Source organism: Saccopteryx leptura, chromosome 2, assembly GCF_036850995.1.
Source record: "Saccopteryx leptura isolate mSacLep1 chromosome 2, mSacLep1_pri_phased_curated, whole genome shotgun sequence".
NCBI lineage: Eukaryota > Metazoa > Chordata > Mammalia > Chiroptera > Emballonuridae > Saccopteryx > Saccopteryx leptura.
This window is the reverse complement of record NC_089504.1, coordinates 60,180,278-60,204,104: the sequence shown is the minus strand read 5'-3', so window position 1 is coordinate 60,204,104 and position 23,827 is coordinate 60,180,278. Positions and strand designations below refer to the sequence as shown.

General features: G+C 44.2%; 1 protein-coding gene across 2 annotated transcripts in view; it reads right to left on the bottom strand.

Moving 5' to 3' along the window:
- The window catches only part of DMRT1 (doublesex and mab-3 related transcription factor 1), a 127,202-nt gene that overhangs the window by 74,772 nt on the left and 28,603 nt on the right, over window positions 1–23,827 (bottom strand). For both annotated transcript variants that reach the window (XM_066365680.1, XM_066365679.1), the window contains one exon: window positions 7,365–7,648. In XM_066365680.1, the coding sequence (XP_066221777.1) occupies window positions 7,365–7,648 (284 nt within the window). The remainder of the gene's footprint in view (window positions 1–7,364; window positions 7,649–23,827) is intronic.

The following is a 23,827-nucleotide window of genomic DNA, read 5'->3' as shown; positions in this document are numbered from 1 at the left end:
TGACTGCTTGCTATAAAGACCTAATCACTGCCTATGGCTTTTAACAACTCCTCATGTTTTCACTGCTTTGAGATAAAATAAGAATTTGGGGAGAGAGAGTCTGCAAATGAGAGGAAACGATGTCTGTAATCACACACTCAGGAACTTTGATTTTAGGACCAGAAGCAACAGAGGCATCCATATCTGTTCTCAATTTGATAGACAAACTTAATTAACCTTTGCTACTCTGTTCCAACCCACTGTTTTAGACAAAACTAGTGACCCACAAACAATATGTTGCCACCAGAATCTCAATGGCTGAGACACCAAGAGATATAGCCCCATCAGCAGTATCGGGAAATAAGCCACTTGGATTAGCTGCTCCAAGAAATATGGATTATATTCCTGTCACACATGATCTGTCAGAAACATTAGGATACTTTCAGCATAAATCAGCAGTGTGAAGGGTATCTTTATGAGTACTAAACATGACAGACTGCCTGGAGGGCAAGGTGAGACTGTCTGGGGCTTCCTTCTAAGTGAAGCACACGTGCACACTCACACTGTTTTACCTGAACTGGTATTAAAAATCCAAATATAAGCTGGTGATCGCTGATGGGCACACCCAACTCACAGCAGCTCAGATGCCACTGACCTCCAAAAGGGAAAGGCTTTTCCCCTCCAAAACCATGATGAAGTATTAACATAATTAATTTTGTTGTAAGAATGTTGTAGACTGTCAAGTTAACTATAGATTTTATCTCTAATTTTCTGACATTAGGATAGAAGTTACTGGTTAGGCTTTATATAATTAAAAATTTTGCTTTAATAGAACTACCTTATGACCCAGCAATCCCTCTACTGGGTATATACCCCAAAACCTCAGAAACATTGATACGTGAAGACACATGTAGCCCCATGTTCATTGCAGCACTGTTCACAGTGGCCAAGACATGGAAACAACCAAAAAGCCCTTCAATAGAAGACTGGATAAAGAAGATGTGGCACATATACACTATGGAATACTACTCAGCCATAAGAAATGATGACATCAGATCATTTACAGCAAAATGGTGGGATCTTGATAACATTATAAGGAGTGAAATAAGTAAATCAGAAAAAAACAGGAACTGCATGGTTCCATACATTGGTGGAACATAAAAATGAGACTAAGAGACATGGACAAGAGTGTGGTGGTTACCAAGGGTGGGGGGAGGGAGGACATGGGAAGGAGGGAGGGAGAGAGTTAGGGGGAGGGGGAGGGGCACAGAGAACTAGATAGAGGGTGGCGGAGGACAGTCTGACTTTGGGCGAGGGGTTTGCAACATAATTTAATGACAAAATAACCTAGACATGTTTTCTTTGAATATATGTACCCTGATTTATTAATGTCATCCCATTACCATTAATAAAAATTTATTAAAAAAAAAAATTTGCTTTAGGAAAACCCCACTTGTCCCGTTTTTCTTGTTTCTCTATAACATCCTGCATCCACCACAGGGCACTGCTATTAGCATTCCTTATAAAAAAGGGGAAGGAAGGGAGGGAGGGAGGGAGGGAGGGAGGAAGGAAGGGAGGAAGGAAGGAAGGAAGGACCAAATTATGATTGTTAGCCCTAATAGCCCAAGTCAAATACTTTATCTAGTTTAATTACTCTTTTCTGAGAAAAGAAATTGCTTTAAATGTTTTAAACTGGATATGTTCTTATAAACCCTTCCTGTGTCTACTTGAAAACTGTCCATTTTATTTTCCAGAGGAAAAAGCCAGTGTCTGTCCAGATATAGATAATGAGCAATAAAAATGGAACCCAGATCCAGTTTCACCTGTCAGAGACCTGGGCAATGGAATCGGGTGGGCAGCCTATTGGAGCCCGTTCCCAAGGGCAGGAAGGCCTAGGTTTAGGGCCTGGCTCTCCATTAACAGCTGTGCTCCTCAGACAAGTGGCTAAAACCTTCACAGTGCAGAATTACCCAGGAGTTTGCACATTGTCCTCGGGACCTGATGGTGCAGCTTGGTGACCTGAGACAAGTACAAGAATTTATCTGAAGTCTCTTCATCTTAAAAATGGAAATGTAGCCTGACTTGTGGTGGCACAGTGGATAAAGCATCGACCTGGAAATGCTGAGATCACCGGTTCAAAACCCTGGGCTTGCCTGGTCAAGGCACATATGGGAGTTGATGCTTCCAGCTCCTCCCCCCATTCTCTCTCTCTGTCTCTCCTCTCTCTCTCTCTCTCTCTCTCTCTCTCTCTCTCTGTCTCTCCCTCTCCTCTCTAAAATGAATAAATAAAAGATTAAAAAAAAAATGGAAGTGTATTTTGCATTCTACCTTCTTCCTGACATACCATTATTTTTAAATTTGGAAATATTTTTTAAATAATGATTATTAATTATAATTGTCTCCCCAGGACTGGGAGTCAGGTTGAAACCTTAGACTCAGATCCTGCCCCCCTCACAGGTGGACCCTCCTGTGAAGCTACCAAGCTACCTGTGAAGCTACCAAGCTACCAGGGCACAGAAGTGGAGGGGCTACGGCCACTCCCACGGAGCACAAGCTCAGCGAGTCACTTCTTAACGTTCTTGTTAGCTAACAGGTTGTTCTGGAGTTGCTGGTTATAGGATAAAGAACACCAGGTGCTGGGGGGTCATCCTAGGAATGCTCACAAGGGGGTACTTTCCTCTGAGCTCCAAGGAGCAGATGCCAGAATCCGATCTCCTTCCTGTCTCTTAGTTTCAAACCCAGGCTACTTACACGGTCCCTAACTTCCCTTCTCATTTGCCAGGTGGTAACAGCAGCCTTCCCCTAAGACTCACCTTTGGCCTTTTTGTCTCTTTGGTTCAGACATAGGTTTCCTAGCACACAGGAGGACCTCCGTGCATGTTTATTTAATACATGAATGCATGCCAGTGAGGTGCCTAATCATTAATAGGCAAGCATATCAGGCGCCGTTTCAGACGGAGCCCAAAATAACCACCAGAGGATGGAAAGTCACTTGTGTGGCCATTTGACCACAACCTAACCGTGATCTGAATGTGACTCTACACTCCCATGGCACAAGCTTCTGAAAAGCAATCAAGAAGATGCCTGGCACAGGGACGCAAAGGAATTCCCAGGTAGAGCTCCGAGTCCTCCCATATTCATTTCTGCTCACTTGATAATGCACCTCTCCCTTGTCAACCTGGTACAACACATTTATTTAAGAGATAATGTTGCCGTGGAGGAGTGCACAAGGCAATAAACAGCTTTTGCAGGCAATTAAATGCAGAAGTGAAATTGAGCCGCTGGTCAGTGGAACCAGCCATTCATCGTGAGTTTGTACCAGTGACACAAATGTTATTCCTGTTTCGCAAAGGGACAGGAATCTATGATTGGGCCACCAATCTGCACAGGCTGGAGGGGCAGACCTGAAGCGATTGAAGCAGCTGTCAGTATGCAGACATTAACAAGAAAGAGCCTTGGGATTCTGGGGTGCTGACCCAGGAGACTGCTGTACTTCTTTTTTTATAGGTATTGCACTTAGTAGGTGCTCAGTAATTATTTGCAGTTTGCTTGATTGTATAGGGAGACTTATTACATGAAGTTTCAAGTCTACAGTTTCTCTGAAAATGATTCAATACCATATCCTCCCGACTAATTTCTAAGGTCTAGCTTTAAAAAATTATGATGATCTACACTAGTCTATTTTTTCTCTAGGAATCAGAGAAGAGCTTTTGTTGAAAAACATTCGTGCTGCTTGCTCAACACGCACTGATACACAAAGCAGCAAGGGAAGGGGGTAACTTGTAACACAGTGACTCGCTCCAGCAGACAGGAAGTTGGGTCGTAGCAACAGAGTCAAGGAAGCGGATGGAGGAGACAGTGCCTGGGATTCAGGCCCTTCGGCTGAGCTGGGGCAGCAGAGCCAGGGAAGACGCAGTCAGGAGAGAGGGGCACCTCCGGCTGAGCTGGGGCAGCAGAGCCAGGGAAGACGCAGTCAGGAGAGAGGTGAACCTCCGGCTGAGCTGGGGCAGCAGAGCCAGAGAAGATGCAGTCAGGAGAGAGGGGCACCTCCGGCTGAGCTGGGGCAGCAGAGCCAGGGAAGACGCAGTCAGGAGAGAGGGCACCTCCGGCTGAGCTGGGGCAGCAGAGCCAGGGAAGACGCAGTCAGGAGAGAGGGCACCTCCGGCTGAGCTGGGGCAGCAGAGCCAGGGAAGACGCAGTCAGGAGAGAGGGGCACCTCCGGCTGAGCTGGGGCAGCAGAGCCAGGGAAGACGCAGTCAGGAGAGAGGGGCACCTCCGGCTGAGCTGGGGCAGCAGAGCCAGGGAAGACGCAGTCAGGAGAGAGGGGCACCGGCGCTCTCCAGGTGCAGCTGTGAGGCACCTTCCACAAAGGGCACAGAAAAGCACGGCAACGCCCAAGGTGGGAGGGCTCTGCACTTGGCCCTCCCCTGGAAGCTTCTACCACACGGGAGCAAAGCACTCCTCAAAGAGCAGAATCAGAGCGCCTTTCTGAGCCAGCAGAAAGAGCAGGGCCAAGGGAGCCCTGTCCCAGCTCACTGTGCCAGACACTTCTGACCTAGTGAGTCTGGTTAGAATGTGAGCCATCCAGTTCCTCCTCCTCAAACACTGGTTATAAGTATTATCTCAGCCTTGGCTGGTTAGCTCAGTCGGTTGTAGTCCCTAAACAGCAAGGTTGTGGGTTTGATCCCCGGTCAGGGCACACACAGAAAGCAACCAATGAATGCACGACTGAGTGGAACAACAAAATAAATGTTTCCCATTCCCTCTCTCCTCTCTCTCCCTCTCTCTGTCTCCTTAAAAATCAATTGATCAATAAAAAATAAAGCCTTGGCCAGATAGCTTGGTTGGTGCACAGGTTACCGGTTCAATCCCCAGTCAGGGCACATAGAGGAACAGATCGAGGTTCCTGTCTCTGTCTTTTTTCTCTCTCTGCCTCCCTCTCAGTCTCCCTCTCACACACACAAAGTATTATCTCTAATTGTTCACTATTTAATATTTCTTTATAACATTTACATCTAAATACACATAATTAGCACCATCACAATCGTTGTATATGCTTTTAGGGTTTTTTGTTTTGTTTTGTTTTTTGTTGTTTTGTCCTTAGTGAGAGGAAGGGAGATAAAGGACAGACTCCCACATGCACCCCAATCGAGATGCACCTGGCAACCCCTGCCTGGGGCCAATGCTCAGACCAACCGAGCTATCCTCAGCACCTGGGGCCAACACTCAAACCAATCAAGTCACTGGCTGCAAAAGGGGAAGAAAAAGAGAAGGGAGAAAGGAAGGGAAGAGAAACAGAGGTAGAGCTGATCGTGAGCTGTCTTTCTTAAAGAAAACACAAGATTTTTCTTTCTCATCTGCCAACAGGTTCAGACACCCTCCCACTGTATCTCTAAAGTCTGGAAGCAGCCAGATAACTGGCACACTCTCTCAGGGAATCTGCAGAATCAGCTATTTTTGTTTGTTTTTAATAACTACAGAATATTCCCTTCTCCTTTCAGAGCGGAACGTCTTTGTTAGAATCAACCTAGAACACACCCCAAATCATAAAATCCAAATGACAGTTTGAAAGGCCTACAGCCATCCAGCTTAAAGATCCACAAATCACCCTGGTGGGATAGCTCGGTTGATTAACACTCACATTACCCCTCCATTCTAACACCAATGCATTAAGGGCCCTTTTTAAACAGCATAATTCTAAAAATAAAATGCATGAAAATGGGTGCACAAAATTAGCACCATCACAATCATTGTATATGCTTTTAGGTTTTTTTGTTTTGTTTTCTTTTTGTTCTTTTGTTCTTAGTGAAAGGAAAGAAGATAGAGGGACACACTCCCACATGCACCCCAATCGAGAGCACCTGGCAACCCCTGCCTGGGGCCAATGCTCAGACCAACCAAGTTATCCTCAGCACCTGGGGCCGACACTCAAACCAATCGAGTTACTGGCTGCAGGGGATTAAAGCTGACATATCCCTAAGGATAGGAAAAGAATCCAAAAAGTAGGGTGAATTGAATATTAACAACTTCCTAACACCTAAATAAAGGAAAATGGAATAGAATTGCTAAAAAAAATTCAACTCACATTTGGGGGAGGGGGGTATTTTTCTGAAATAAGAAGCAGGGAGACAGAGAGACAGACCCCTGCATGCACCCAACCAGGATCCACCTGGAAATCCTACTAGGGGGCAATGCTCTGCCCATCTGGGGCTGTTGCTCCACTGCAACCAGAGCCATTCTAGCACCTGAGGCGGAGGCCATGGAGACATCCTCAGCACCCGGGCCAACTTTGCTCCAATGGAGCCTTGGCTGCAGAAGGGGAAGAGAGAGACAGAGAGAAAGGAGAGGGGAAAGTGTGGAGAAGCAGATGGTCACTTCTATGTGATCTTGCTGGGAATCAAACCTGGTACTTCCACATGCCAGGTCGATGCTCTACCACTGAGCCAAACTGCCAGGGCCTCAACTCACATTTCTAAAAAGTTGGCATAATAAAGTCAAAGATTTGCCCTAAACTCCCAAATATGTAAGTTGCATTTGTCTTGCAATCCATGCCCAGCTGAGAAAGCTTGACTATAGTAAATGCATCCAAAATAAGAACACTTATCACAGAGAATCGTAACATCTTATGGATGGAGGTGGTCTTGGTAGTGTTGAGTCCAAGTGTTCATGCGTACACTCATTCCCACAATGTGGTTAATCCCGCCTGTAAATGCTTTCAGTGCCTTAAAATTCCTTCTAAAATACCGGCATGTTGGATATGGTCAACACTGAGGGAGTAGAACAGTCCCAGGTAAACACTCCTTCCCCAATAATGTAAAATGCTTTGTTTTACTCCAGATATCGAAAGTTCTTCACTGCACAGTACTTAAAATGCTTGAGAGTATGTATGACTGACCACCATACTCAGCTAAAAACATACCATGCCGGCCCAGCACAACAGCAACCTAACTCCTCTTACCCTCTTCCACGCACACATACAGATTACAGCACGTCTCCCTCCCAGGGTACAAATTCATCAGGAAGATCACTGCCCCCCAGAAGGCTGCACCCAGCATTTCCTATGCTGCTCAGAGAAAACGAGGGCAGGGTGGGAGGAGGCCTCCTATCGTAAGCCGCTTGTGAATCTGACAGTGGTCAGCTAGGTCGTCATGCAAAATGACACTGAAAACTGAGGAAAGTCAAATTTGAAAAAGTAAACAAATATATACATATTTCTTTAAAACGCCCTGCAGACAACTTCTGGTGTTAAAAGACCTTATGTGTAGAGTGAAAAATTCTTTACACATTTCATATAATACGCATATATACCTGTGAGCTGAGTTGGGCATGTGCCTGTGTGTGTGTGGTTTTCATGTATCCAGTTCACTCTCTGGGTAACATCTTACCTGCCACTGGTTTCCTGTCTGACCAGGTACATAAGGTGCTGGGAGGCTCCGAAGGCTGTTCTTCACTGGGGATCCCCCGAGTGGGTTTCCCATGTCCCCGGAAGAGGAATCAGAAGTCAAGGCCATGGGGTACTGCGGGTAGTTGTACAGATTGTTGTAGTAAGGAAACAGAGGTGGCTGATAAAAGCTGCTGTAGTAGGCGGAGTCAGAAACCAAATCAGGTGTGTTCTCCATGTGCCCTCTGCTGGGGACAGGCGGAATATCCTGGATGACCATACGCCCATCTAGAAAGAAAAAAAAAAGAAAGACAACATGGTATTATTAAACTGAGGGTTCACAAAACTGTACCTCTCGACCTTGGCAACACATGGCCACCCTTCTCCAGATCTGCAGAGCTGAAGAACAGGGCACCTGACGGTCCTGACCACGCAGCTGCTTCCGCAGCCAGAATGAAGGAGGTTTCTAAGGCTGGCGTACTTCCGGCAGCACGGGTCTTGCAGAATACCTCTATGAAGAATACCAAACACATTTTAAGGGTCATTTTAATTATATAAAGCCTGACCAGTAACTTCTATCCTAATGTCAGAAAATTAGAGATCAAATCTATAGTTAACTTGGCAGTCTACAACATTCTTACAACAAAATTAATTATATTAATACTTCATTTTAAATAAGGTAATAAAAAATAAATTCTATCTCCCTAATTATGGTGACAACATAGATATGTCAGGAAATCAAAGCAAGAGACTTTCGTTCACAATTGATATGCTATTCTTTGGAAGTGTGGACAATGATTTAGACTAGCAGTAGACAAACTTCTTTTGTAAAAGGCCAGTTAGTAACTATGTTGAGCTTTGTGGGCCATTTAGTTGTAGACGATGCAGGTTGTTTCCCGGTTGTGTTGCAATAAAACTTTATTCACAGTGGGCAGAAAGAGACTCACTAGCTATATAATTTGCCAGCCAGAGGTCTACATTTTGTGTCAATGCCAATAAACAACTAAATGGACTTCTAAGTCATCCCTCCAATGGATATTTATTAAACTATGTTCAAAGAGTTGGTTCAGGTGCCTGAAATGGCTGCAAGGTGTCAGGATGCCCCTCCTCAACACAAGTCCACAGTCAAGGAAGAAAGATATGATGAAATTACAAACAATTAAAAGGATTATCATACAGGAATACCCATAAATTTACAAAAATTCTAAGGCTGGAAAGGTGGCTTGTAGCCTAGAAAGGAACTACACAGACCTTCATAGAAAAAATTGCATCTGAAGGATATGCTAAATGAAATGAGTCCAATAGAGAAAAACAAGTACCATATGATTCTGCTTATATATGGACTTGAATGAACAAAACAAACAAAACAGAAACAAACTCATACAGAGAACAGACTGACAGCTGTCAGAAAGGAGATGACTTGGGGGGCCTGGGTGGAAAAAGTGAAGGTGTTCGTTAAGCAGTACAAATCGGTAGTTACAGACTAGCCACAGTGGTGTAAATTACAGCATAAAGAATACAGTCACTATATCAAGATAAATATATATGGGACCAAGCGGATACTTGAAGCAGCAGACCACTCTAAAAGTACATGATTTTCTAACTACTTTGCTGTACATCTAAAACAAATATAGAATAACCATAAATGTAAACCATAATTAAAAATAAAAAAATAATAAAATTTATTATTTTAATAATAAATAAAATTTAAAATGGAGAATAAAGAAAAATTGCATCTGAGTTGCACTTTAAAAGAGAAACAAGAAACAGGTAAAAAATGAGAAAAAGAGTAATGAGAAAAAGGCTGTAAGGATAATGAAAGGAAGCAGGAAAGCGGACGGTGAATTTGGGAGTGAAGAACGGCATCAGGCTGAAGAACTGGGTGCAGGAAGGGAAAGACGGGAGCAGTCTGACAGGCGGCCTGGAGGGAGAGCCTCAGCCAGCGCTCTGCCTCTCCTCAGGGTGTGGTGGGAACCACTGAGCATCCCTGAGAAGGGGCGGAGAGGGCAAGAGCTGTGCTCCGGGGTGATTTCTCTGAGGGCAATTCATAAGACAAGTGACGGGAAGAGAGACCAGAGGCAGGGAGAGCCACCAGGGAGCCAAGGAAGAAGTCAGGAAGAGACCTAGAAGACGCCAATACAAGGGAGGGGACCTGTGCCAAGAACAAGTGAAAGAGGAAACTCAACACAAGCAAAGGACAGATGGGATGTCAGGAATGAAGATGCAGGAGAAGGCAAAGAAACACAAAGCAGATGTCCAGGAGAGCAGGAGGCCTGGATGTGGTAGGGCGAGGGGGGCGCATGTTCTCCTTAATCAGGGTGCCAGAAGGCACGCAAGTGGGAGCGGTGGGTGAGGGTGAGAAACCTGATGCCTGCACACTTGGGTGAGGCGGAGGTTGGATGCTGCGATGCAGGAGTCACGCCCAGGAGATGCTGGCTGCCCCTGGGAGAGCAGAGGAAAGTTGTTACAGAAGAGCGTGTTCTGAGAGAGGAGAGCGTCAAGGCTGAAGTCGAGGACAGCTGAGGAGACATACAATGAATGCCACAGAGGCCGAAGTTGGCATGGACTTCAGAGGAGACAGGCTGTGCTGTCAACTGCTGCTAAGAGAACAAGCAAACTAGTTCTGGGAAAGACCGACAGAGGGTAGGTTTTTAAGGCCTTGTGTTTTAGCACAGAAGAAGCAAGGACGCAACGAGGAGACAGAAGCGATGGTCCCTCTGTTGTTCCGGAACGTAAGATCCAGCAGGCAGACACACGCCTGCCGGCTCCCCCCTGCTCTCCGAGCCTAGCACTCTGCTGGCCACACAGTGGTAAATACTCGTGAAAGGAGTCAATAAATAATGGTTTCCCAAGTAGCCTGATATCAAAATAAATGTGAAGAAAAAAAAGAGAAGCTGCAGGGAGTAATAAGATGTTATTTTATTTTTAAAACCTCGAGAAGGGTTGGGCATTCACAGGCAGGGAGAAGAAGCTAACAGAGAAATTCTTGGGACAGTCGACGCTCGGCCCAGAGCAGATGCTGAATGTGCGGAAGGAGGAAACAGGTCAAGGAGGGTGTGACTGACAGTGCGAGCTCTGGACAACAAACCGTGTTTTTACTGTTCCGTTTTAAAGTCAACACTGAAGTCTCCTCTCTGGGAGGATACCAGATGCACTCACCTTAGGCTCCTGTCAAGCCACTTTTTCATTGTATTCCTTTTCTTTCTTCTCTTCTCCTTTTCCCAACTAATGAGATGAGAATTTTCAATTCCATTATTCTACACTGTCTGAGAAAAGTACATGTATGTCACTCTCTCCTCCTCAACTTCCCCACGTGTCCTTTCTCTTATTTTAAAGACCAATTTACTGGATTAGGTGGTTTTCACTATCTTATTCTTTAGTTTTCAATGATATGTCTTTATTGTTTACCTGATTATAAAAGCAATAAAAACCTTGCCAAAATGATAAATAATATGGATGTTTAAATAAAAAAAGGGACCCTGGCCAGGCTGCTCAGTGGATAGAGCATCGTCCCGGGGGGGTGCTGAGGTCATAGGTTCAAAACCAGGTCAGGGTACATACATGAAGCCATCAATGAGTGCACAACTAAATGGAACAACTACGTGGAAACGAGTTGAAGCTTTTCTCTTTCTCTCTCCCCTACTGTCTCTCTCAAATTGATGGGGGGGGGGGGGGGCGGATGAGAAAAGGAATGAATGGCATATTCTTACCACCCAGCTATAAGCATTAATGGGAAATCCATACACAATCTCACAGACATTTAGGAAGGCATTTTAGATGCTTATCCCTGTCCCTGAAGAAAAACAAAAACAAAAAACAAAAAAAACCTGGATGTCCCTTAGGGCCTGCCCTTCAAAAGCAAGGTTCTTAATAAAGCAAAATACAGTAGCAGATAAAGAATTAAATAGGACAAGAGTATTCTAGGATCAAGGAACAGGTTCCTGAATTTCTGTATCATAACCTTAGTCACAACTTCTTATCAGACCTTAGTTTTACCAGCAACAAAACACTGTCAGTCATAACTTTGAAGGTAACAAGAGCATGGCTTCAATAAGCTGTACAGTAAATCTCAGGTCAAAGCAAGGATTTGTTTGGCTACAGTTGATTGTAACTAGTTAATAATGCCATCACTTTTCCACTTAACTATCTTTTATTTCCTTCAAATCACAGAGCTTTAATAATAAATTTTTTAAAAGAATAAATTAGCACATATGTTGGAAAAGTTTCATTTCACACCAGTATTTAAATACTAAAAATCATTTGAGCTCTGTATGAATAGATGCTTAAATATTTTTACACTCTTAAAATGTTGAAGCACTCTTAAAAAGTGACATTTGTGAAAGCACTAAAAGAGAGGACCTGTGTCAAGGACACGTGAAACTATCAAACTCTGGATTTTACAAATCACCAAATAGTCTTTTAAAGTTCCCAATTAAAACACTCGGTCAATGTGCGCAACAGCGCTATGACTCCCGGCCTCTCTGTGGATGCTACTAGTACATGGTAACTGCCTGTGGTTGAAATAAACGCCCGTCCAACTACACGTCTAGTCTAGTGGTGTTCAGAGCGTGGTCACTGACTCAGCAGCATCGGCTCCACCGAGGAACATGTAGAAATGCTCGTTGTCGACCCCCCCCAGACCCCCGCAGTCTGAAACTCTGAAGGTCGGGTCCAGCAATCTGAGTTTTAACAAAACCCTCAGAAGGTTCTGATGCAGTCAAAAGATTGAGAACCACTGGGTCACTTCTCAAGATTCAAAGCAGCTGCTCAACAAATTATCCCTAAAAATATGTGACCCTGACAGCATCATCGTGACATTCCTGACTATCGAAAAAGAGTATATAAGTGAATATAACTGAATAAAGAAGATGGGCTTCCACTTAAGTCAGCTGTGAACCTGGAACTACAAGCTCTGTGTGCTGACACATGTTGCTGCCACATTGTTCCAGTTTTCATGGCCACAACCAGGTTTCCTTATTTATTCCAACCACAAAAGCTTAATTCCTCTATTCAAGCACTGACTTCATTTATCAGGCATCTACTATTTGCCAGGCATTTAATTAGGTGTTCATATTGCAGAGTTAAACTTCAATAGTCCTCATAAGACTTCTAGACAAGCCATAGGAATGGGTAATACAAAAATCATTTATTCTTGACCTTAAATTACATCTTAGTATTCATTGGCTCATTAGTTATCATATAACAACTACGTCCAAAGCTTTGCTTTAGATCTTGTCAAAGGCACAGAGAAATATTGAAAATGTTTCATTTCTTCTTGAGAATGTACCGTCTATCTGGGAAAATTAAGCATAGACTGAGAAGCCTTCAAAGCCACAATGGCAGTATAGGTATATGTCACCATCAGCAAAGGCAGTGGAGGAATGACCCAGAATGGAGGTGGCTTAGAGAGATGGTGGGGGTGGGAAGGCACTCAAAAGAAGAGAATAATATCAATAGGATCACGAAGGAGGAAAAGGACAAGACACGATTCATAAACAGTGACCAGAGGGGCCTGGATCGGGTGCAGAGTTCACATTAAGACAACAGATTATAAGAATGGAAAGTTACATGGGGCCAAAGTGTGGAAGGCCTGTAATGTGAAAGCCAGACAAGGACTTCTGGTTTCTCCTCAAGCTGTGAGGAGGCAATGAAGGTTTTCAAAGCAAGGGGATAACATGAAAATGTATTAGGGAAGTTAATCTGATCCAAGCACAAAATTAGAAGCTAGGAGAATAAGGCGGCAGGACAATAAACTAGGCTAGAGCAGTCTCTTGTGTGTGTGTGTGTGTGTGTGTGTGTGTGTGTGTGTGTGTGTGTGTGTGTGTGTGTGTATTTATGTATACATACTCATACACACATTCTATAGACTGGAGTACTGCAGGCCGGAAGAAGTCAGAGCCTCAAGAAAGTCACTGGTGGCCCTGGCCGGTTGGCTCAGTGGTAGAGCGTCAGCCTGGCGTGCAGGAGTCCCGGGTTCGATTTCTGGCCAGGGCACACAGGAGAAGCACCCATCTGCTTCTCCACCCCTCCCCCTCTCCTTCCTCTCTGTCTCTCTCTTCCCCTCCCGCAGCCAAGGCTTCATTGGAGCCAAGTTGGCCCTGGCACTGGGGGTGGCTCTATGGCCTCTGCCTCAGGCGCTAGAATGGCTCTGGTTGCAACAGAGCGACGCCCCAGATGGGTGGAGCATCGCCCCCTCCTGGTGGGCATGCCGAGTGGATCCTGGTCTGGCGCATGCGGGAGTCTGTCTGACTGCCTCCCTGTTTCCAACTTCAGAAAAATACAAAAAACAAAAACAAACAAAAAAGAAAGTCACTGGAATATCTGGTGTTCTGAGAATTCTCTTCAAACAACCAAGTTACACTGATTATTACTGTCACCCAGGGACCAGGAAAGTGACCCAACTGCCTTTCAGATCCTTGTCATGGCTGAGTGATCGTGCGAGCTCACATCTGTCGGAGAAAGAGCACACAGCTCTGCCCAGCCTGACGGAGTAGGAACAGACACGGAACGCCATCTCCCCAACGTTCCCATCACGGTCACCAGAGACCTTCTCTTCAACACTGGACCTCAAGCTGCTAAGTAGCTTCAGTGTCACTATTAATTGAAGATAAACCTGAAAGGAAGACTTTCAACTCATAAACCACAATATATGTACAAATTTTGAAATTTGTGTATCATCAAAAAGTGGTTTTCTGCGTACAAACTTTTAATAGGCTACTAACCATTTTCTGAACCACAAGGGGAAAAAAACAGTAAAACTTCATAACTAGTTCTAGAAATCTGAGCTGAATCACCAATATGTGTCTGCCCCTCACAGTGACGGATTCCTCCTGCTCGTCCCCGCACCGGATACACTCTATGACAGGGACATTTAAACTACACGGCTGGTATGACGAAGTACAAAGACCACTGAGAAGAAAACATCTTAATGAGTTTGCTAAAAATTATTTTTTACAAATAGTTGATATACAATGTTATATCAGTTTTAGGTGTACAAAACAGTGATTCAACATTTATATACCTTACAACGTAATCACTACAATAAGTCTAGGAACTGTCACTGTACAAAGTTATTACAATATGACTGACTATATTCCAGATCTCACAGTGTTTTTGTAGAATAAAAACTTGCCAAGATTGCTTTAAAAATTATAATAATAATAATAAAAATAGAAAGGAAACAGCATTGTTCCCAAGAGATTGTGGTAGCTTTCTTAACCAGTGGTCCCTTACAGGGAATTACCAACCCCTCCCAAGATGCAAATGGCAGTATGAAGTTAGATGTTTTAAGTGCTGTTCTATGGTACTGGTGTAGTCCTAACCTGTGCTATCAGGAACAAAGATCAGCAGGCCTGGATTCAACAGCTAGGAAAAGAACTGGATAAGCATATACCTACAGAAACGACCAAGAGCATGCATCAGCAGAGATGCTGTTTGCAGACTCGATCACTTCTTATTCCAGTGCGTGCGTCTGAGGCTCCGTACATTTACCTTCCATAGTTCAGTTCTCTGGTAAGGCTTCCCAATCCCTGCTACTTTTTTTGCACTGACATATGCGGTGTGAAATATGATTCACTCCTTCAAGAGAGATCAATGTACCCACACATGATAAATACCTTTATTGATCTTGCAGTGTTATATGTTGTTCTCTGAGCCCATGGCATATTAATAGTAGTTAACCAGTAATTCATTTTAAGGTGTGTGAAGGCTTTTTTCCCCAGTCTTCTCTAGTGTCAAGATTTCCAGAGTTGTTGCACTTTGAGTCATTTATGTCCAAACCTGGAGCCACACACCCCTTTCAATGACAACACCAAACCCCATAGTTGCCAATATGAAAGATCACATATAAAAACAAAACTTACAGTTTGCAACGATAAGACTACCTATGGTTTGCAATGATTTCTTGTAAACGATTAATCTGCGTATTTCAGGTTTTATTTGTCTTTGTAATCCATACCCCTGCATTGTGCCTTCCTTCTTAGCTTCTGGTTTTAAGAGTTATCAATCAGAAAAAAATGTTCACCACTGAATCCCAGAGATCGGTATGTCTGCCATCAACTCACATGTTGTACTGATGTTAGGAGGGCACAGAAAAAAGTGCAAGTCATTTCCCCCATTCTTTTTATTTATTTTTTTAAGAAAAATTAAGGTCTTAAGAAAACGACTGTCCTTTGATGATGTCATGTTATAGACTCTAGAGCAGCAACTTTCAACAGATGTGCCACAAGAATTTTAATTTTGTTAATTTTTAGTGATTTGAGAGAGAAACATCAATTTGTTGTTCCAATTACTTATACATTCACTGGTTGATTCTTGTGTGTGCCCTTTCTGGGAATCAAACCCACAACCTTGGCATATCAGGACAATGCTCAGTCTAACCAACTGAACTACGCAGCCACTGCAAGAATTGTTTTGATGGTTTTTTTTGTTGTTTTGTTTTTTTTTGGTAGCAAGAAGAGGGGAGAGAAAGGTGGGGGGGGGGAGAAAGCTTAAAAGCATCAACTTATAGCTGAGTCACTAACTAGTGATTGCTTCTCATACATGCCTTGACTGGGGGGGCTCCAGCCAAGCCAGTGAGTGACCCCTTGGGCTCAAGTCAGTGACCTTGGACTCAAGCCAGCAACTTTGGGCTCAAGCCAACAAACCTGACCTCAAGCTGGTGAGCTTGAGCTCAAGCCATATGAGCCTGTGCTCAAGCTGGCAACCTCAGGATTTTGAACCTGGACCTCAGCACCTCAGGTCAATGCTGATTCCACTGAGCCACCCCCAGTCAGGCACATTGCCAGGGTTTTTTAAACGTGCAATACCTAACTATTCAGTCAGGGGCACTGACCTCTTTTCCCTTAGATGTCAAATAAAAAAATGACAATAGGCAACACAACAATAGCCATCTGGTGTGAATGAATCAAAATTACACCTGTTTCTTTTTGTTAGATTGGCAAAAATTATATTTTTTGATGTGCCACAGAATTGTAGTGATTAGTTTGTGTGTACCATGAGATGAAAAGGGCTGCCCATCTCTGCTCTGGAGGATGACAGTGGAGTGCACCCTCACTGAGACAAGCAGTCCGAGCTTCCCCAGCTCCTGCTTTCAGCGTTCCCCTCCGCAGGGCGACGCTGCATCCAGATTCATCAGCTCCTGACTCTGCCAGACTTGGGAACCCTGAGAAATGCAGTGAGAGGCTTCAGGACTCTTTCTCTACGTGAGAGAGAGTCTAGAAAAGTCGCATAGGAGACAAGTTGTTCCACCAGCCGATACCTGGGCCCTCTCAGCACTTGGACAATTCCTGGAAGGAAAGCTCATCATCCAGCCCAAGACAAGGGGTTGGTTTTCTGAATTAAAGCCGAGCCATTGCAGAGAGCAGCCTGATACCCGCAGCAGCAGTACAGAGGCAGCGGTGTGCCTGCCGGTCACACCACTAACTGGGATGACGATGAACCAGAGACATCACACTGCTCACCTCCCCCGGCCCGAGAAGCAACTCACGTTCAATGCCATTAGCACTGAGTCCCAACTGTGTGCGGGACAACCTATCCAGTACCTTGGGGCACAAAGGATACAGTGCTTGCTGCTGCAGGCTCAGCAGCTAAGGGGAGATCTTGAAAAACACACACACACAGGAGAGACAGAGCAAGGCTGTGGGAAAGCTGTGTGGAAGAGAAGGCAGGCCCGAGTCCAACCTCTGCAGTACAAGCCCTGCCGACGCTGGCTCACCAACGTCACTCTGCACACAGGACACAGGAGGGCCTACTCCTCCTTTTTCCCAAGCAGTTTTTTAAAAAAATGTAATTTGGTCCTGGAGGAATCTGTCCAGCTCATGTTTCTTCTTATAGTGAAGGCTCTTCATAAGAACACAAACCTGAACTTGTTTGGCCTTTAAAGCCAAGAGCAGGCTTGGTTCAAAGGTGTAAGAATTGTCCATGTGTGATGCAAAGGGGTCTGGGGGAGGGCGAGGGAGGGAAGGAGAGAGTGAGGGGAGAGAGAGAGGGGAGAGAAAGAGAGAGAGAGAAGTAGACTGATTGTTCAGTATGACCAGGTCAAAGAAACCAAGCAGGAGAAACGGAGAATCATGAAAAAATAAAGAAGGGGATAAGGAAACCCAAGGGAGCTCACCAAGATTTCGAACAGGCTGCCCTGCTGCGATGCAAAGCCCCGGCAATCACAGCCACTGTGTGCAGCAACTCCCAACGTGCTGAGCCAAGAAGGGCGAGCCAAGAACTAAGTGAAAACCAACCCCTGCCCTCTAGGAGTTTACCCTTTACTGATGAAGAACGCAGGGAGACAGGGTACAGCCTTTCTGGGATGTTAAGAGAACAGGCTGCAGAGTAGGCAGAGCACAGGACCCCTGGCAAAGAGGGAATAAGGTGCTAACACCTGGATCTGCAAAGGTACTTACAGTGCAGGCTTCACTGAGCTCCCAAGGAGCAGCCACGGCAGCGGGGCGGCCCTTAACTCGCACGCAGCCGCACCTGCTGGCTTTCTTCACGGGTCTCTGCTCTCCCTTCCCTGGCGCCCACTCGCTGTGTCTCCCCCATTCTCTTCCCCTCTGCATGGGCCACCCAGGGAAACAGTTGGCCCTACAATGGGAGTCAGATATAGAGAAGATGCCTTTCTTCTAACTTTACTAGGAAATGTCTCATGGCCGTGAAAGCCTATCTCATGGCCAAGAAAGAGGTTTTCTCTCTTTTATGTCAGTTCAGAATTTCCTATCGTTGGCAAGATGCCAGGGACAGTTTGGGAGTCTGTCAATACCTCCTGGCAGACTGGAGAGGACAGTGCCACACACCTGGCCAGGGGCCAGGCTTGGGTTTGGGAGGGGCAAGGGAAGAGAGGGAGGATGCCCACCACATGTCCTTTCCATCAAGTACTCTATTCCTAAGGAGTTCTCACAGAGAATCCCTTCTTGAACCTTTGAAATACCTCTTATACTAAGAAAACTTTAAACTAGGAGTACACCTGGGTACCTAACAGGGGTAAAGTAGGGTTAGAATTGTGAGTACAGGAAACAGAGCTACTCTTGTATTATTAATCATTGTATCACTTATTTGTATTACAACTGTAGTGCTCCTTTTGCCCACCATGTATACTTAGGCCTCCACAGGAAAGGTACTCTCTGAATTGTATCTGGACAGCTTACAATGTAAGGGCTTAATTTATCAGCATCTCTCTGTCTGGCACAAAGGGTGCCGTGTGCAGGAGGCACCAGGAACACATTTTTAAGTCTGCTCATGGCCAGTCCCCTTTGGGTTTGGGGTTTCGATCCTGCTTCTATAACTTTCTTTTAAAAAATAAAATCACAAATAAAAGTCTTTGCTCCTGCAGGTCCCAGCTGGTGGTCTGAGGTGGACTGGAGCCCCAAATGAATGCGAAGGGGTAACAAACCAAATTTCACTTTATCGTATTATTTCACATGGCTTCTGTTCAAGTCAAGATTCTGCCATTTCAATTTATTATCACCGGTTTTCAGTCAGGTATTTGTCTTTTAAGTTTCAAGTCATGAACCAGAACTTATCCTAGTGCTGGACTGGGATCCCCAGGAACCAGATCTGCCTCTAAGCCAGCAGCTCTCACCCCTGGCTGCACGAGGTCGCAGGGGACTACAATTCCTCCGTACTGGGCACACCCCAGACCACTTTACACGAGAGTCTCTGGGCATGGGACCCAGAACCACCAAGGTGACCCCCACAACAACAGGTTGAGAACTGCTTTAAACCCATTAGAGCCTTGACCAGGCAGTGGCACAGTGGATAGTGTTGGACTGGGATGCAGAGGACCCAGGTTCAAAACCCCAAGGTCGCCAGCTTGAGCACGGGCTCACCAGCTTGAGCGCAGGATTGCTGGCTTGAGTGAGGAATCATAGACATGACCCATGGTCGCTGGCTTGAGCCCAAGGTTGCTGGCTTGAGCCCAAGGTCGCTGGCTTGAGCAAGGGACTACTTGCTCTGCTGTAGTCCCCTGGACAAAGGTACATATGAGAAAGCAATCAACGAGCAACTAAGGAGCTGCAACGAAGGATTGATGCTTCTCATCTTTCTCCCTTCCTGTCTGTCCCTATCTGTTCTTCTCTCTGTCACCAAAAAAATAAAATAAAATAAAATAAAAAAAAAATCAGAGGTTGGTGTTGTAATGCCATCTTAACACAGCAGTTCAAAAATGTGACTGGAGTCCCCGGCCACAACTCCCTTTCAAGAGTCCATGAAATCAAAAGTACTTCCACATTAAGTAAAAATGTCATCTGCCTTGTTCACTATGTTGACACCTGCAGGGATGGTGGAGCAGGTGCCTTAGCACAAAGCAAGACAGTCCCACCAAGCTGCACTCACAGCCACTGGACTCCTCATCACCATGAAGTCAAAGGTTTCTTCCTTTTTTTAATTGAGTCTGTTGGGGTCATACTGGCTAACATCTTCTACACATCTTATTGTGTGTTCACACCCTCAAGTCAAGTCTCCGTCACCCTTTATCCCTATATACCCTCCCCTCTACTCCACCTCCCCTCTACTACAGTAAAATATTTCAAAATTAAAAAATAAATTTAAGTCAACTTTGCTTAACATGCCTTTGATGAAGCAGAATATATAACTTTATCAAATCTCTACCTTTGAGTGTATCTTTCTAATATTATGTGACAGAATGGGAAGCATTCATCAAATATTTCCACTGCACACAAAGGGTGATGATTGTCTTGAAAGGCACTAATATAAATGTCTGAATTAAGAGCTAAACTCACTGCTTTTTTTTTTCCATTGAAGCACTGTGGATGAATGGAAAGTAACCTCACAGAACGATCTTATCGTAAATTCCTAACTGGGCAGGTCATGGTGAGAGTCACACCACAGGCATACAACTAATTTAGTAAAAGGTTTCTCTTTGCCTTAAGTAAGCTCTGTCCACTGTTTCTGTGCATCTGGATTAGCATACCTTAGAAATGCCTCTTTTCAGACCCCTCAGAAGCATAACCACCCTCAAGAGAGCACATCATTCTTTTAACTATCCTGTAATCCACTCCCACCATACTTGCTCCCACCTTCATATGAAATTCCCTCCTTAATTCTAAACACATAAAAGAAAATGAAAAACGGTCATTCTCCAGTGTATTTGAGATCTTGCTTCCTGGCAACTGTCATCAGTTTTGGCCTAAATAAACTCTTACAGAACTTCTCTACAAGTTTAGACATTTCTGACATCAACAATGCCATATATTTGAAAGAATGACTATGACAAAATACAGTTACTGAGATTGGAGTATTTGGCAGAATTTTCTTGAAATGTACAAAGCGAGCCTCTCACTTCACAAAAACCGACAGTATTTACTGCTAAAACCCTGAGCTCTTGAGTAAAGAGGGAAAATATACAGTGATGGAGAAGGATTTGACTTTGGGTGATGGGCACACAACATAACCAACAGTTCAAATGCTATAGAAATGTTTACCTGAAACCTATGTACTCTTATTGATCAATGTCATTCCATTAAATTTAATTTTCTAAATAAAAAAACCTGAGGTTTCAAGTAAAAATTAGAATTTTGGAAAACTTAGGACAGCCACCATGTGTTTGACAGCTTCCCAAATGTAAACTCTTTTGATGAGATCTGTAATGATATTAATGAAGGGATAATCTGATATTTTATAATGAAATGTGTCAATATTTGGAAGATGTGTAACTCTATAAACTAGTATTTTCCAAATGACCAAATGAGGCTAGGAAATCATGCATGGTGAAATAGACAAGACGGACCGAGTGTTAATGTAACAGAGTACAAAGAGCTCATTAGCATAATTTCAGAATCACTACAACTAATCTTCACAAAATGATGACTTGTCAAGTTTTGATCTAATACCAAAGAACAGTCATAATGATGTAAAAAGGCCATTCAATTTTTCTCTCTTTTCCAACTATCTAAGTGAAGCTGAATTTTCTTCATGTATTTCCATCAAAGCAAGAGACTGACTGAAGAAGTAGACATGGGAACCCAGCTGTGTATAAGCCAGACATGAAAGAGATTTGCAAAAATGTGAAACAGTACCATTCTCCTCACTCATTTTTTAAACAAATATAGTTTATTTTTACTGTCATTAACAAGTAGTGGATTTACTATTTTAAAGAAATTAATAAATGTTTTTAATTTCTGAGTTTTAGTTTTTCTTTTTTTTTTTTTTTTTTAGCGAGACCGAGAGAGACAGAGAGAATGGGACAGGTAGAGACAGACAGACTCTGTCTAGGAAGGGAGAGAGATGAGAAGAATCAATTCTTTGTTGCAGCACCTTAGCTGTTCATTGAGAGCATTCTCATATGTGCCTTGACCAGGAGACTCCAGGCAAGCCAGTGAACCCTTGCTCAAGCCAGCGATCATGGGGACATGTGTATGATCCCACGCTCAAGCCAGCGACCCCGCACTCAAGTGGGTGAGCCCATACTCAAGCCGGCAACCTCTGGGTTTCGAATCTGGATCCTCTGCGTCCCAGGACAATGCTCTATCCACTGTGCCGCTACCTGATCAGGTTGAGTTTTAGTTTGTAATGCAATAAGTATTGATAGCTATAATACATAAACAAAAGCTCTTTGGGGTCCTGGATAATTTTTAAGAGTGATAAGGGGTCCTCCAACTAAAAAGTCTGAGAACCTGTCTTACAGGCTCTTCTCTCTCCAGGGCGACCGATTCCAGAGCATCTGGATTCCAGTGTCTCGTTCTGAGCTAGCTCCTTGAACTGTTAGCAATCAGCAATAAAGCCCCAACTGAGATCTCTCACTTGATCCTTAAACCAGGAACATTTCTTCCAGCGAAAAAGACATCCACCACTACACAGTATGCGAGGCAGCAGAACCTCCAGTGGAGAAAGCTGGCTCTCAAATCAGACTGCTTGATCAGAGCTGAAATCTACTGCCCCGTGACCTGCGGACCAGTTATTTTAATCCTTCTGTGCCCCAGCATCTATATGTAACACGTAATGCTGCTATTTACACTACAAAGAGCCAAGAAAGGCTCTGAAACACAGTTAAGTGCTCAATCAATGCTAGCTGTTACTATTATCACATTCACAACACAGTGATAACATTCTCTGCCAGCAAGCCAGAGAGCCACCTAATAACTACAAAAAAAGAAAAAAAGAAAAAAAGTTATCCTTGCTCCAAATGCCCACCTTTGGGGTACTGCAGGAGGGCTAGGCTGCACCTGGTGCGGCTTCCCAAGTGCGAATAAACTTGGAAAGGAGCAGAATCCTCCACTCCTGGCCTTCTCTGAGGTCAGACAGTAGCCTTGACTGCAGTCAGTGTGATATCACTCCCTAAAGTCATAATCAGGAAATGCGGGAACAATCTGTTTCTCCCACAAGGCAATCCTGACAGGGCTATTTTAAATGTCAGACACAAACCTGGCGCCAGGAAAGTAAACAACCTCTACACTGTGTACCTGCCTTGAGCGCAGAACCTTCTCTACTGAGTAAGACAGACACAGCCAGGTGGAGAAGAGCTGACCATTCCTTCCCTTCCCCAAACTCTGTCTCCCCCAGCCCACCTCCTCCTGTACGCAATTCTACTTTTGAGAAGTGCAGCTATGGTGCTGCCCTTAAGTAAGCCAGGGAGTTTACTTATTTGGAGGGACTGCTGCTGTTCTGGGGCTGAACTTATAGCTTGCTATAAAGTTAATGTGCTATTCAATGTTCATTCCAGGATAGACTGTGGGGCTGTGTATTTTCTGCCACCCCCAGAAGGCCATTATCTGTAATTGCCCATTACCATGAATAATTATTTCTTCTAGCTTGGTCTCTGACCTCCAGGGTTGCGCTCTGTTACAGCTAACTGCTCCATCTTACCAGTGAGGAGGAAGCTTTTCTGATCTTTAGTGCTTTTAATGGTATATGCCAAAGTCAACATAAGAACGTTTTATAGGCGTACTTAAGTCAGAAATATTTCAGATCTTTTCCAGGTGTACCTTTCCTACCTGCATGGAGTGTTACCTCCCCTAAATAATGGGGAAAATAAAGTATAATCAACCGTCCATTATGTGGGAGCTGATAACCCAAACTGGGAATTATCTGGAGCCCTTCACACTCCCTTTTCTTTGATTTGGCTCTTTAATTGTATCATGCTTTTTACAGATTGCTACTGGGAGAAGGTGGAGATAGGGAAGGGAATGAGCAAAAAATGAAACTTCAAATCTTAAATTCAATGTATATGCTTCCACATTTTGTGATTTTTGAGTGGAAGAACTATGTTCCAATCAGTGGTTAAAATGAGACTTGGGGATTACACGTACATCTAAAATCTTAATTCTAGAACTGACATCTGGTGATGTACTCCAAAGTGTCACTTTCCATTTATCTCTTTTCATCATTAGCAGGAAAAGAGACAAGGGGGACGGGGACTGCTGGCTGTACATGTGGGTGCTGAAATGCTTGGCCTCTCTGTCTTCCTCACCACTGCCTCCTTTGGAAGCCTCGCTGCACCTTATGAGGGCATGAGACGGG